General features: G+C 33.0%; 1 protein-coding gene across 1 annotated transcript; it reads right to left on the bottom strand.

Moving 5' to 3' along the window:
• Positions 1-2,912: 2,912 nt before the first annotated feature.
• On the bottom strand, positions 2,913-5,126 carry LOC127699067 (glucose-dependent insulinotropic receptor-like). Its single transcript, XM_052202807.1, has 4 exons — positions 5,105-5,126; positions 4,648-4,658; positions 3,843-3,980; positions 2,913-3,707 (listed from the first exon to the last, which is right to left on the bottom strand). The coding sequence occupies exons 1-4, from the start codon at positions 5,124-5,126 to the stop codon at positions 2,913-2,915; spliced, it is 966 nt and encodes a 321-aa protein (XP_052058767.1).
• Between the last annotated feature and the right edge of the window lie 10,495 nt (positions 5,127-15,621).

The following is a 15,621-nucleotide window of genomic DNA, read 5'->3' as shown; positions in this document are numbered from 1 at the left end:
TTATACGTATTTATTATGCTTTTATTAGACCTATATATTAGAGTAGAGTATGGTGATGTTGTTTGGGGCAATTGCTCCCAGCACGAGTCTGAGCTTCTAGAAAATATTCAAATAGAAGCTGCTAGAATTATTACAGGACTACGGCGTAATTCCTCAAGACAAAAACTTTATATTGAATTAGGATTAGAAACTTTGGAGAAAAGACGAAATAAACATAAGCTTATACTATTCTATAAAATATTAAATGGGATGACACTTGCATGCTTATATGAGTTAGTCCAGCCATATCTTCCAGACAAAACCCTTATACTTTGAGGAATGAAAATAACACTTTTTACCCGCCTCTTGCCAGAACTAGCTCTTATTTTAATAGTTTCATTTCTTCCACTATAAGGCTTTGGAATAGTCTTCCTCTGAGTTTACAAAAATCCCCAAGTTTGTGTATACTTAGTAGTGGACTGGACAAGTTTTATAGGACTGATGAAATATTTAAACCTTTCAACTATGGGGTAAAGAAACTTAATATAAGTCATTGTCAACTCAGAAATAATGCTAGCAACCTAAAATCCCATTTGTTTAATCAGTTCTTATCAGAGAACACTTTTTGTGCAAACTGTGGTCACCCTGTTGAGGTTAACCAACATTTCTTTTTTATTTGCCCTAAGTACAATGATGTAAGACAGATCCTACTTGATTCCATTTACTCCATTGTTGATAATGTTGACATAAATATTGAATTATTACTTTTTGGAAACAGATTATTTTCATAAGATATGAATATTGCTTTTTTCAAATCTGTTCAGAAATATATCAGTGACACTCAACGTTTTGTTTGAAATTTTCTTAAATTTTGTTTTATTTAGTGTTATTTTTTTTCTCCACTTCAACATTAATTCCACTAAGCTAGCTTAGTGTCTCTTCCAAACCATATATATATATAATTCTAATGACTTATAAAGGATATTTACATGTTTCAAGGTACTTGAATAAATGATGAGTAGTTGCCTATATACATATACTTATATATACTTTACATTTAGTATTTAACACTGTAAACATATATTTGCTTGTGTGTGCTCATAATTAGCATGCATGTTCCACTATATTATATTATTTTAAATACAGTTGTTAATATTTGATTTATACCTTGTACATGTAATATGGAGAGAGCCTTTATAGGCTGTGCCTGTTGCTCAATCTTTTTCATATCTTAATGAATAAAATATGTTTAGAATCAAAATAGGTTTTCAGAGTTTCTCATGTGGGTTCTTCGTGAATCTGTGTCAGACCACAGTTCGTTGATATTTATATTATGGGCCTTTGCGTTTTGTATATCTTTGTATTGTGCCATTTTAATTTACTATTAGGTTACTTTAATCTATGTCTGGAAAGATTGAGTCTCAGGCCAACATCATAGAATAATTCGCAAATAACTACTAACATGCTGAACTCGCTCATGTCTACAGCAGGCTTCCAACAAAATAAAAAATCCAACTGAAACATATGGTACCAAAATAATCTTTATGGGCCATATTGACGCCAAGGAACCTCCTCCTATAGTTGCTCTGTCATTTCTGTATTATGGTATTTCTTAGTTGACTGGGAATGTCTCGCTTGATTTGATCGAGTCTTTTGTTGGATTTCCCCCTGATTTTATTTCTTAAAATCATTACTGTTCTCAGTAATAAGTCTGGTATTGAGTAGTTGAACATTACTAGGAATTCTGCTTTTATATCTCCAATACTTCTACAGTTTATAATTATAATTCTAATATAAAAATAAGGAAATAAGGTATGATTGCCAACGAGACAACCATCCACCAAACTTCAGATAAAAAGCATTCTTATATTCTCTATATTCTAAGGTATTCTGAAGTTTAAAGTCTCATTTCTAGATTTTTTTTCAGTGATTGTTGGTCTCGTGTAATTTTTTTCTCTGATGGAACTAGTACTGCTCTTTGAATTTCTCTGTTTTAGACTGATAGTTTTCATGGGATTAAAGGTGGTAAATATGTTTACTGTAATGATAAAAAGTAAGAAGAGTAGCAATAAGACTGATTTGCATCTTAATGATGTTCCAGTTGTTGGTTTATTTAGTTGTATGGAAATGTTTCGGAATGATGTTGCAATCAAGGTATATTGGACTATGGTGTTTGGGGAATATAGTTAGTTGTATAGAAATGTTTCGGAATGACGTTGCAATCAAGGTATATTGGACTATGGTGTTTGGGGAATACAGTCAGTTGTGTCATGCAGTTTGACAATCATGATACGTCTCTTTGTTTTGACAATCATGATACGTCTCTTTGTTTTGAAATTGTTGGCAGTGAAGTCAATCAACTACAATTGACAAAGAGAAATAAAAGGCACTGTTTACTAAAGTTTCAAACTGTTCAACGAACAGAATATCAATCATCGATCCCAATGTTTTCCAAACAAAACTGAGCCAAATTATATGTAACAAAATGAATATAATACCCATCAAATCAGGCATAGCCTAGTTGTAATCCAAGTTTGAAAAACTGTGTAAAAATTTCAATGAAATTGGTAAGCAACATTGATTAAAATTACTATCAGGCGGACCAAAATTATAAAACCCATCCATCCTTTCAAATTTTAAGTATATAAGGGACCCGTCTCATTGCTTATGGGTTTTTTTCCAGGTGGTGAAGTATAACAAACTTCAACATATACTTCAATTGTAACGAAGATATTCAACAAAATATAGAGAAATTATCGTTTACTAAAGACAAGATATTTACAAAGAAAGCAAGTCACCGAAATATTCAAAATTTTATTCCTCGTAAACAGGCGGACATTTTAACATAATACTGTTAAGAAAATGTTCCAGTAACAGAATTTGTAATCATTGATATTAAAGTAAGTCGTAACTTTCTGTTGAAGTTCAGTGCACTAAAGTTGTGTTCTAGAGAATACAGGGTAGATATTGGATCGCGACCGCGACGGTCTTTGATTAAAACAGGGCAATCTTCCAAAACAAGTGTGGACAAATGTTTCTCTAAAATCCTTTGTCCCAAGAGCATATATTACTGGATTCAAAAATGAATTTGAAAATCCTAATATCAGCAAATGTGTCCCGACAATGTCCTTAAGAAAACAAGCTTCGTCTCCGCAGATGATTTGTGCGATAGATGTGATCAAGAAAGGCATCCACGTTAATAGAACACATCCAAACACAACGGTAAGAGTTTTCAAAGATTTTGCCGTCCTTGGAGAAATTCGTAATTGTCCGTTACTTAATCTAGGCTGAGTAATGTTTTCAATAGATTCAATTCTTTTAATGTGAATTTGCGCATTTTTGTACAATCTCCCATATATTACAAACATGGCTGTAATTGGAATAAAAACGCAGCTGGAAAATAATACAATTATGTAGTTAGCCGGTACAACATACAAAAAGGAACAATATTTATGGTACGTTGGCACACGCCATCCCATTAATGGCAAGAATCCAACAGAAAGTGAAATGATAGATACCAGAACTATTCCGAATATTACTCTTCCCCGTTTCACTATTTGAATATATCTTAGTCCTTTAAAAACAGCGATGTATCTGTCTACCGCAATAAGCATTAGAACAAACAAGGAACCAACGCAAGCAGCTATTGTAAAACCAATCCGAATCAAGCATAAGTCGAGAGTTTTCTCTGATGCTCGTGTAACAAGAGTTTCAATTGAGACAAAACCAACACAAAGATCGGCAAACCCCAGAGCCGCAATTAGCATATATGTCGTGTTGTGAAATTTTTTGTTGACAGCAATCACCAACAAAACACAGACATTGATGGCAATAATCAAAATAGTCAGTGGTATAAGACAAATCTGTTTAATGCTTTCATGAATGCTGTCTGAGGTGGATATGCATTTCAGCGAATTTGAATAGTTATTGGAGTCAAGAACTTCTGAATTTTCACATGAGTTCCAGATAGTGCATTGTATATTCCTATTGTTAAATGTCGGCTGCAATATATCAATCCATTTAATAAAATTGCGCCTTGCAGGAACTAACGCAGTAAAATTCATTTAGTTGTGTTAAATGTTACTCCCAAATTTTACTTGGGGATAAAAATAGATTGTTTATCAACTATCACAATTAGTTAAGAAAACAAACTGATAATTCCAAATTTATGAATTAGATAAATGAATTATTAACTACTTTTTAAGAAGTATTTAACCGATAATCTTTTTATTCGTGTAAGAGACCTTATCAAAGTATGACGTGTGGCGATTACAAAATCGGTATGTACATCTGCGCCTTCCCTCTTCAAGTAAGTTGAAATCATCACAATTGCTTGTTCAGGAACGGATGTAAAATGACAAGATTATATGGAAAATGTTGATTATTGAATATAATGGACTTTAAAAAAAAATAACATGACGGCCGGCATGATGAAGATGTTTAGAAATGTCATTAAAATAGCGGTAAAAGAGGTCAAATACAAGTCAAATCTGTAAAAAAAGAAAATGTAATTATACATTGTGATTGTGATTGCGACTTATGATTTATGATTGCCCCTTTTCTATTTTCTACCAAGTTTTAAGCATGAGTGTCAAATAAATAAAAAAAAAACTTTTAATGATTAAATTTTTTCAGAGTATATAGCAAATAAATCTCATATTTACTTACTGTCAGCAACACTAAAATAGGTAGAATATATAAAGCTAACAGTTTTACTGTTTTTAATCAAGAGCTTAAAATTCCGTTCTCGAACATAAATTTTGTTCATCCAATCACTCAATTGAATAGGTTTTAAAAAGGGTTGTCATAAAAAAGGAACGAAAAACCAACATTGGCCTAATCATAAGATCTTAACGCTTCTCGTGCAAAGTTTAATACCTAGCTATGACCAATTTCCCCTGAATAAAGACGACGAAGCTAAGTACAATTTTATACCTGAAATACAAAGTGGTAAAACTAAACTAATTCAACTTAACCTTGATCACCGGTCAAGGTCAGGTGAACCCTGTCTGACGGACATGTTATCTTTGCAAGGATCTCATATACCCAATATATTTATCTTATAATAATAATAAGACATTCACGTTATAAACAGCTATACAAGTGTAGCGGTGCTTCCCCTTACCTAGTATGTAACCGCTCTCCATAAGCTGCGCTAGCGGATTGCTCCTTTAGCTCTGTTAAAAGTAGTGTACTGTGCCAAGGGTTCCTGGGTCGATTCCCGGCTGGTTCAGTCGTAAAACAAGAGGCTGCTAAGAGCCTACTTCTTCACCGTGTACTGTGTCAAGGGTTCCTGGGTCGATTCCCGGCTGGTACAGTCGTAAAGCAAGAGGCTGCTAAGAGCCTTCTTCTTCACCTGTCCAAATTTTTGTGTATACTGTTTCTTTTTATATTTTAAAGCTATCGAGATTTTGGTCAAAAATTGGAAATAAGTTTCTTTTTTTTTGCTGATCATTTTTGCTATTTACAGTTTCTATGTAACTATTATAGTTTTCAAGATAAAAGGCAAAATGCAAAAATTGGGGAAAATCGTCATTAAAGGGCAATAATTTCAATAAAGAGTCTACTAACGATTTGTGAGCACTGAAGGGTAAAGATTGCTTTCATTTTGTAATTTTGCAATTTTGTGAATCTTTAAATAAAACATTGAATTGTATTTTGCTAGGCAAATTAAAAATTTGAGTTGGAGTTACATGTATCTTCCTTTGTTCGTGATTGTAATTTGTAGTTGAACCTATTTTAATAACAGATTCATATTACCAATGTTATATCAACTGAGCGGGCGGAGCTTACGTTTTAATTTGCATAAGGACAGTCTATTTGAAGATGTGTGTGATAAGGATGATTGCCGTTATTATTATAATTGATTTCTAATCACCTATCAGTGTCACCAAACGGATATACACAAGAACTGAGTGTTTGATATGGGACGAATAGAATAGTTTAAAACTTATATCATAAAAACCTGGTTTAAGATAATTAAATATTGTTTTTATTGGTACTAATATTGATTTTGTTATCAGTAAATTAAAAGCAAACTAAATATTATTGTTATATACATATACACATTCATGGATCTACAATCTGTCGATACCTGTATCTTGGCATTGCACAAGGTTATGTTTTTCTCTGACTGTTTATGACGTCTTTACACTAAACCCATTGGATGTTGGATGTGTACGGATTGATAATTTAGTCTTAGATGCATGATTTTTTTATTAGTTGTTAGTAGCTTTGAACTAACTGTCAGTAACTGCGAGTACTCTCAGATCTGTACTTGGTGTCTTTTTTGTTGTTTGGATGTACAAGTACCCGGCCACGTCCACTTGTATTTGTAGTATTTGCATTTTTATTCATCTGATGAGTTAAGCCTCTTTCAACTGATTTTTATAGTTCGTTCTTATGTTGTACTGTTACACCACTGTCCCAGGTTAGGGGGAGGGTTGGGATCCCGCTTACATGTTTAACCCCGCCACATTCTGTATGTATGTGCCTGTCAGGAGCCTGTAATTCAGTGGTTGTCGTTTGTTTATGTGTTACATATTTGTTTTTCGTTCATTTTTTTAAACATAAATTAGGCCGTTAGTTTTCTCGTTTGAATTGTTTTACATTGTCATTTTGGGGCCTTTTACAGCTGACTGTGCGGTATGGGCTTTGCTCATTGTTGAAGGCCGTACAGTGACCTATAGTTGTTAATTTCTGTGTCATTTGGTCTCTTGTGGAGAGTTGTCTCATTGGCAATCATACCACATCTTCTTTTTTATATTTAGAACAGAAGTTATTCTGATAATTCTGGTGGTGATTTATTTGCTTTTGTTACTTAAACCTTTTAATTTCCTTTTGTTACATTAAATGTGCATCAAGTAAAATCTTTAAGGAAAATCTTTAAAGAAAATTCTTCTTGCTGTTCAATAAAGGTAATCAATAAGGTCGAAGTTCTGAATAAAAGGAAGAAAAAAACTATATCAAAACGTTATAGAATTACGACATATGCATATTTTGCAACTGCCATCGCCATAGTTATACATTCATATCCACAATTTCCAAAATGTAACAATTATTACATGTTTTTAAACTCCGTTTTACAAGAAAATCAACGGCTGTGTCTCACTATTTACTTTGCGAATACACATATAGTGTTTACATATTTTAACCTGATCGATGACCATAACTGGACACCTCATTGATGAGTTTATCCAAAAACACCTATCTATAGATGGACAGGTCTATGATAAGCGAACCGGTTAAACCCCGCCCAGTCAAGTGAAATAAATCGAGTAATACACCAAGCTTTTAAATAAAAAAATGTTTTCTTGACAAGTATGGTAATTCAAATATACATATTGTAACTTAAATATCAAAGTATAACATATGACCAATAAAGTGCATGATATGAACTGGATAGGATCTAAATACTGATCACTTCACTGCGCTATATTGTTTGAATTATCAAAGGTAATGATAAACCTTGGAAGATGTAGATATCAAGTCGATACCATGGGGTTTTGATTGCATTGCATGCAATCTTTACCCCAAAATTGGAAAATTTGTTATTTAAGTGCAATAACTCCTATGAGAAATGGGTTGTCAACTTCAAAAGAGATAAATAATTTTGACCCAATGTCAGTGTTGCTGTAACTGCTTTATTTTTAGAGGTGAAAGCCAAAAAAAAGGCCATATAATCTTCTTTTCACAACAACATCCATGTTTGTTGGTGGATCAAATCTCTGGGTTCACTAGATTCCCAAAGAAAAAATCAGGTAAAGTGGTAACAATTGGCCCAGTAGTTTATTGAAGATTTAAAAAGTTTATGATGACAAACAATGACAACAGATTCAAAGTGATGGCAATGGTTCATCTGGCCTGTTATGCCAGGTGAGCTAGAGATGGGTTAAAATCAATAACTCATGTAGATGTCAATTGATAATAAAGGCCATGATGACTTATTTGTGGGACTTATTTTGCTGATCAGTATTACTATTTAAAGATACTCTCTTTCTGCTATCATTTCCTAAAAAAAAAAATGAAAAATATAGGTAAAAATCATCCTTCAAGGATAATAACTCCAATAAGGAATCCTCTGAGATTTTGGTTATTTGTATAATTTGCAGATATTTTTTTTTATGAACTTTTTTACAATTAAAATTTCTCAACATCTACTATAATTTTTCGCAAAATATACAAACAAGGATAATTTCAAATGCAAACAAGGATAAAAATCATCATTCAAGAGTGATAAACTCATATAACAAGAGGCTGTCAGAGTGACAGCAAACCGGATTTCCTGCAGAGGTCGAACCCCGAACAGTTGAGCAAGTATGGACACTACATTTTAGCTTAAAACAGCTCTGAATTTGGATTGTGATTAAATATTTGACACAGCATAGGTTTGTGACACAAAATGAATGTGGTCAAAGAACTGAAAAATTTGAAATTGGACATTTACCTATTATGGTCCAATATCCAAAATCTAAGTACATTGTTATAATCAGCATATCAAAGAACCCCAAGAATTTAATTTTTGATGAAATCAAACAAAAGTTTAATATAGGACCCTTTGGACCTCAATGTGCACCAATTTGATAAAGGAGCCCAAAATCCAAAATCACTAAATACATGGTTAGATTCAGCATTTCAAAGAACCCCATAAATTCAATTTTTGTTGAAATCAAACAAGTTTAATTTTGGACCCTGATTTGGACCAACTTGAAAACTGGGCCCAAAAATCCAATATTTAAATACAGGTTTAGATTCAGCATTTGAAAGAACCCTATATATATTTAATTTATGCTGAAATGAAACACATTTTAATTTTAACAATATACTTATTGATTTTCTGTTCAAAGGGAAATAACTCAAACTGAATAAATGATATACAAATAGTTCTCTAAAATTAGATATGATTTAACCACTAAAACATTATTAAATTCAGCATATCAAAGAACCCCAAGAATCAATTTTTTATGAAATAAAACAAAATTTTAATTTAGGACTCTTTGGACCTCAATGTGGTATTATCTAATTAATAATGAAAATAAATACAGGTTTAGATTCAGCATTTCAAAGAACCCTATATATATTCAATTCATGTTGAAATCAAACACAGTTTAATTTTGGACCCCGATTTGGACCAACTTAAAAACTGGGCCCAAAATCAGAAGCCTAAATATATGTTTATTAATAGAATATAAGCTAAGTTTTTAAAGGACTTCGCTTTATAAAAAAAATATATATATAGCATTCAGAAAATTAGTTTATACAGAATAACAAACAAACCTACCACAAAATTCTTCAAACAATTTACAAAAGAAAAGAAAATAAAAATCCAAAATGTCATTTATCATTAATACAATGTCTTTTAAAAATCTATAAAACTTATCTGTAAGTTTAATCAAACTTTATATATATAATTAACCATTTCTGTTCAAAGGAAAATAACTCAAATCACATAATAAGTACCACTTTTGGTTACTGGAAAGGGCTATAACTCAAAAACGAGAAAAGCTAAAATCATGAAAATTGAACTTGACCTTCATTTAGTCACAGGAAACAACATATCTAAATTTGAAAAAATTTCGTCAAAGCATTTTCATGTTAATGAACGGACACTGTTTTGCAGCCGCCCGCCCGCCTGCCATACATTCCGAAATCAATAACGGATTTTTCCTTCGAAAATCAGGTTAATAAAAATTCAATATATGATTTTGGCCATTTGAAATATAAATTCTAGTCATTTTTACTATTTTAAGTTTCTCTCTATCTATAATAGTTTTCAAGATACTAACCAAATTTGAAATTTGCTTAAAATTGACATGTCAAGGGCAATAAATAAAAAAAAAAAGGTTTTGAAAATTCCACAGGATAGACCTTGACCTTCTGACCTATTATCTATTTTTAGAAGCAGTGGCCATGTTTATTGATGGATTACATTTTGGACAAAATTTTCAAACAAAATTCCCTAAGGAAAGTTCAGGTAAAGTTAAATTATATTTAGTCCTGTAGTTTCAGAGGAGAACAACTTTCTAAATTAATGATAACAGACAGATGGATGACAAGGACAGACGATAAGTCATGGCAATAGCTCATATAATTTTTCAGGCCAGGTGAGTCTAAAAAAAAGTGAACCACGACATCATATGGTTTAAGTTCTGAAAAGGTTTCAATAATTTCTAATAAGGGGTTTATGAGTTGCAGGTACACAATTAAACCTTTCAAAACAAAACAAATGTGGAGTCCATGATTTGCTAAAACTACAGATAGAATTGTAATAAAATGCTTCGCTGAGTGTAGCTGTATACGACCGCAGAGGTCCAACTCTGAACAGTTGGGGCAAAAATGGACACAATATTCGCACTTGATACAGGTCTGAATTTGGATTGTAATTAAATATTTGACACATAATAGGTTTCTGACACAGAATAACTGTAGTCAAAGAACTTAGAATTATTTATATGATTTGAATTTATATTCAATTTTTTGCTTTTGTGCAATACACTATGCTGTTGCGAATTAAAACCCCTCCCCCCCTCCCCCCCCAAAAAAAATGACCCCCCCCTTATTTTTGTTTTTGTGCAATACACTATGCTGGTGCGTATTGACCCCCCAAAATTTTTTTTATACCCCCTCCCTTTTTTTGCAAAGAAATTTTCTTTTTTAATATTCGAAATCTGAAATGAGAATAAAATGCTCCGCTGGGCGCAGCTTGATACGACCGCAGAGGTCGAACCCTGAACAGTTGGGGCAAGTATGGACACAACATTCAAGCTTGATACAGCACTATATTTGGATTGTGATTAAATATTTGACACAGCATAGGTTTCTGACACAGAATGAATGTGGTCTAAGAACTTAAAAAAATTTAATTTACCTATTCAAACCATATCATTATTATTTGCTTTTATATATAAATCAGAAATAACAAATTTAAAATGGAAAATTTTAAAGAAAAAAAAGGAACCCCCTTATGATTCATCACCACCAAACTCAATCCCAGCCTTCCCTTTGTGGTATGATACCTTGAAGTACAATTTCAGAGAGATCCATACGCTTGAACACAAGTCATTGTCTGGAAACTAGAAAAATGTTTGTTTTTAGTGCCCCTTTTTGGCCCAAATTCCTAAACGTTTAGGGCAATTACCCCCAAACTCCAACCCAGCTTTCCCTTTGTGATATGGAACCTTGTAGTACAATTTCATAAAGATCCATACACTTACAGACAAGTTATTGTCCTGTAACTAGAAAAATGCTTGTTTTTTTCCCCTTTTTTGCCCCTAATTCCTAAAATTTTAAGGCAATTACCCCCAAAATCAATCCTAGCCTTCCCTTTGTGGTATGGTACCTTGAAGAACAATTTCAGAGAGATCCATACACTTGAACACAAGTTATTGTCTGGAAACTAGAAAAATGCTTATTTTTGCCCCTTATTCCTAAAGGTTATGGGCAATTACCCCCAAACTCAATTCCAGCTTTCCCTTTGTGATATGGAACCTTGTAGTACAATTTCATAAAGATCCATACACTAACACACAAGTTATTGTCACGAAACTAGAAAAATGCTTGTTTTTTGCCCTTTTTTTGGCCCCCGATTCCTAAAATTTTGAGGCAATTACCCCCAAAATCAATCCCAGCATTCCCTTTGTGATATGGAACCTTGTGGTACAATGTCAGAGAGATCCATACACTAACACACAAGTTATGTCAGGAAGTTACAAAAATGCTTATTTTTGGCCCCTAATTCCTTAACTGTTGGTACCATAACCCCCAAGATCAATCCCAACCTTCCTTTTGTGGTATTGAACCTTATGGTAAAATTTCATAGAGATCCATTCACTTAAACTAAAGTTAGAGTGCGAAAACTAATGTGTCTTCGGACGACGATGACGACGACGCCAACGTCATACCAATATACGACCACAAAATTTTTTTTGCAGTAGTATAAAAATTGCCCCCCCCCCCCCACAATTTGTTTTTTACCCCCCTTCCCCTTTTTTCCCCCAAACAAATTCTTTCCCTCAAGATATGGTCATAATTTCAATTCAAATTTCCAATGGAGTTTGCAACCATAATTACCAATTAAATACATCATAAAAGTCTTAAAATAGAAAATGACATACATAATCATGGCTAAAATTAATATTCCTTTAATAGTAACTTCTAACTAGAGCCTCTAAAGAGCCTGTGTCGCTCACCTTGGTCTATGTGCATATTAAACAAAGGACACAGATGGATTCATGACAAAATTGTTTTTTGGTGATGGTGATGTGTTTGTAGATCTTACTTTACTGAGCATTCTTGCTGCTTACAATTATCTCTATCCATAATGAACTTGGCCCAGTAGTTACAGTGGAAAATATTTTGTAAAAATTTACAAAAATTTACAAAATTTATGAAAATTGTAAAAAATTGACTATAAAGGGCAATAACTCCTTAAGGGGTCAATTGACAATTTTGGTCATGTTGACTTATTGGTAGATCTTACTTTGCTGTACATTATTGCTGTTTACAGTTTATCTCTATCTATAATAATATTCAAGATAATAACCAAAAGCTGCAAAATTTTCTTAAAATTACCAATTCAGCAACGTGTTGCCTGATTGGTCTGAAAATTTCAGGGCCGATAGATCTTGACCTAATGAACAATTTTATCCTGTCAGATTTGCTCTTAATGCTTTGGTTTCAGAGATATGAGCCAAAAACTGCATTTTACCCTATGTACTATTTTTTTAGCCATGTCGGCCATCTTGGTTCGCGGGCGGGGTCATCGGACACATTTTTTAAACTAGATACCCTAATGATGATTGAGGACAAGTTTGGTTAAATTTGTCTAGTAGTTTCAGAGGAGAAGATTTTTGTAAAACATTACAAAAATTTACGAAAAATGGTTAAAAATTGACTATAAAGGGCAATAACTCCTTAAGGGGTCAACTGACAATTTTGGTCAAGTTGACTTATTTGTAGATCTTACTTTGCTGAACATTATTGCTGTTTACAGTTTATCTCTATCTATAATAATATTCAAGATAATAACCAATAAACTGCTTCGCTGAGCGCAGCTGGATACGCCCGCAGAGGTTCAACCCTGAACAGTTGGGGCAAAAATGGACACAATATTCAAACTTGATACAGGTCTGAATTTGGATTGTATTAAATATTTGACATATAATAGGTTTCTGAATAAATGTAGTCAAAGAACTTGAAATTGGTTATATGAATTGAATTTATATTCAATTAAAGATTTCTTGCTGTTGTGCAATACACTGTGCTGTTGCGCAATAATGAGTAAATCTGTTGTCAGACTATAAACAATTAAATTTCAATTAATTCTCAATGTCATATTAGAAATTTATGAAAATGTAAAGGGAGCTTACATCAATAGATATAAACAATTCACCAAAGTTTCATGAGAATTGCTTACAGCATTTTTGAGTTATTGTTCGAAAACTGGAAAATCCCCCCTTTTTTAATGAATAAAACCCCACAACTCAGAATTGTAAAATGTAAAATTTATAAAATCGAAACAGAGCTTACATCAATAGATATAAACAATTCACCAAAGTTTCATAAGAACTGCTGAAAGCATTTTTGATTTTTTGTCTGAAAACTGGAAAATCCCCCTTTTTTTATGAATAAAACCCTGTAACTCGGAAACGTAAAATCTAAAATACATAAAAATCGAAAGGGAGCTCATGTCAATAGATATAAACAACTCACCACAATTTCTTGCAAGTTGGTGAAAGCATTCATGAGTTATTGTCCGAAAACTGGAAAATCCCCCTTTTTTTAATGAATAAAACCCCATAACTCGGAAACGTCAAATCTAAAATTTATAAAAAACAAAAGGGAGCTCACGTCAATAGATATAAACTATTCACCAAAGTTTTATGCAAATTGGTTTAAGTGTTTTTGTGTTAATGTCTGACATGTTGACGACAGATGGACAGAGGTATACCATAATACGTCCCGTAAACGGGCGTATAAAAACGACAAAATTTCCTTAAAATTACCAATTCAGGGGGCAGCAACCCAACAACGGGTTGTCCGATTCATCTGAAAATTTCAGGGCAGATAGATTTTGACCTGATAAACAATTTTACCCCATGTCAGATTTGCTCTAAATGCTTTAGTTTCAGAGATATAAGCCAAAATCTACATTTTACCCCTATGTTCTATTTTTAGCCATGGCAGCCATCTTGGTTGGTTGGCCGGGTCAACAGACACATTTTTTAAACTAGATACCCTAATAATGATTGTGGCCAAGTTTGGGCAAAATTGGCCCAGTAGTTTCAGAGGAGAAGATTTTTGTAAAAGTTTATGGACGACGGACGCCAAGTGATGAGAAAAGCTCACTTGGCCCTTTGGGCCAGGTGTGCTAAAAATAAATTAACAGCTAATCACTTCAAGACAATACAACATTTCTTTTTACTTAATTTAAAAGCAGTGTAAGGGAGGTCATCCAAACATACACAACACTGTACTTTAAATGTGTTTGGATTACCTCCCTTACACTGCTTTTAAATTGTCCATTAACCAGGAAACCCTTGTATTTCCCCCTTTTTTGCCCCTAATTCCTATAAGGTTTGAGCCATAACCCTCCAAAGTCATTCCTAACCATCCCTTTGTGGTATGGAAACTTGTGGTATAATTTCAGAGAGATTCATACACCATTCCACAAGTTATTGTCTGGTAACTAGAAAAATGCTTATTTGGGCCCTTTTTTGGCCCCTAATTCCTAGACTGTTAGGACCATAACCCCTAAAATCAATCTCAACCTTCCTTTTGTGGTTATAAACCTTGTGTTTAAATTTCATAGATTTCTATTTACTTATACTAAAGTTATTGTCCGGAAACCAAATGTCTTCGGACGACGACGACGACGTAATACCAATATGCAACTGCAAAAGTTTTTGCGGTCGTATAAAAAAACAATGGTGCAAAATGACAATATATGATTAAGATTTAGAGAAATTGTCAATAAATTCTAATAAGGGATTGATTGATAGCAGATACAAAATAGATACCTCCATCAGCAATAGCAAAGTTCATGATTTGCTAAGGGAAAACCCAAATCTAATCAAATTAATTTGGATAAGAAAAAAAAAGGAGGTGCACAAAGACATTATAAGTAAAAAATTTTGAGAAAGTATAATTAAATTCTGACCAGGGGTTAGGAGAAGCTGATACTAATATGTACTGTAGTGTACTGACAAGACTTAGTCCATGGCATGCCAAAGTAAACCCCCAAAAAATCATTTAGATGAAGAAATGTATTAGGTGTAAAGGTCCAGTTTTACAAAATTCTGCCAACAAGTTTTTGAGCAGTAATGGATACAAAAGTGGGATGAACAGATGAACAGATGAGTGAATGGAGAGAGTTTTAAAAAGCCCACCTTGGAACAACACATCAAGAAGCAAACTGTGATTTGTTATTTGTTCATTTGCTGTCACTGTAAAAACACACAAATGCGTTCAAAAAATTCCATATAACATACATTTAGGGCAAACAGCTATGTTTGTTTTCATAATACAGTGTATTGGCATTTTACCTTTATATCTATTTAACACGGGAAGGTCAAGTTGGTGGGTTGACAGATATATTGGTGATAATATTGACATTATACTTTTATAAAATAACAAACAAAATAA

The sequence above is a fragment of the Mytilus californianus genome, unplaced genomic scaffold, assembly GCF_021869535.1.
Source record: "Mytilus californianus isolate M0D057914Y unplaced genomic scaffold, xbMytCali1.0.p SCAF_4, whole genome shotgun sequence".
NCBI lineage: Eukaryota > Metazoa > Mollusca > Bivalvia > Mytilida > Mytilidae > Mytilus > Mytilus californianus.
The sequence above is the reverse complement of the archived record's forward strand: the minus strand, read 5'-3'. Positions and strand labels throughout refer to the sequence as shown.

Coding starts and splice junctions, on each gene's coding strand:
- LOC127699067 (XM_052202807.1), bottom strand. CDS start 5,126: ATGGAGAGCGGTTACATACTAG. Junction 3,708..3,842: donor TTCATGAAAGCATTAAACAG/ATTTGTCTTATA, acceptor GATCTTTGTGTT/GGTTTTGTCTCAATTGAAAC.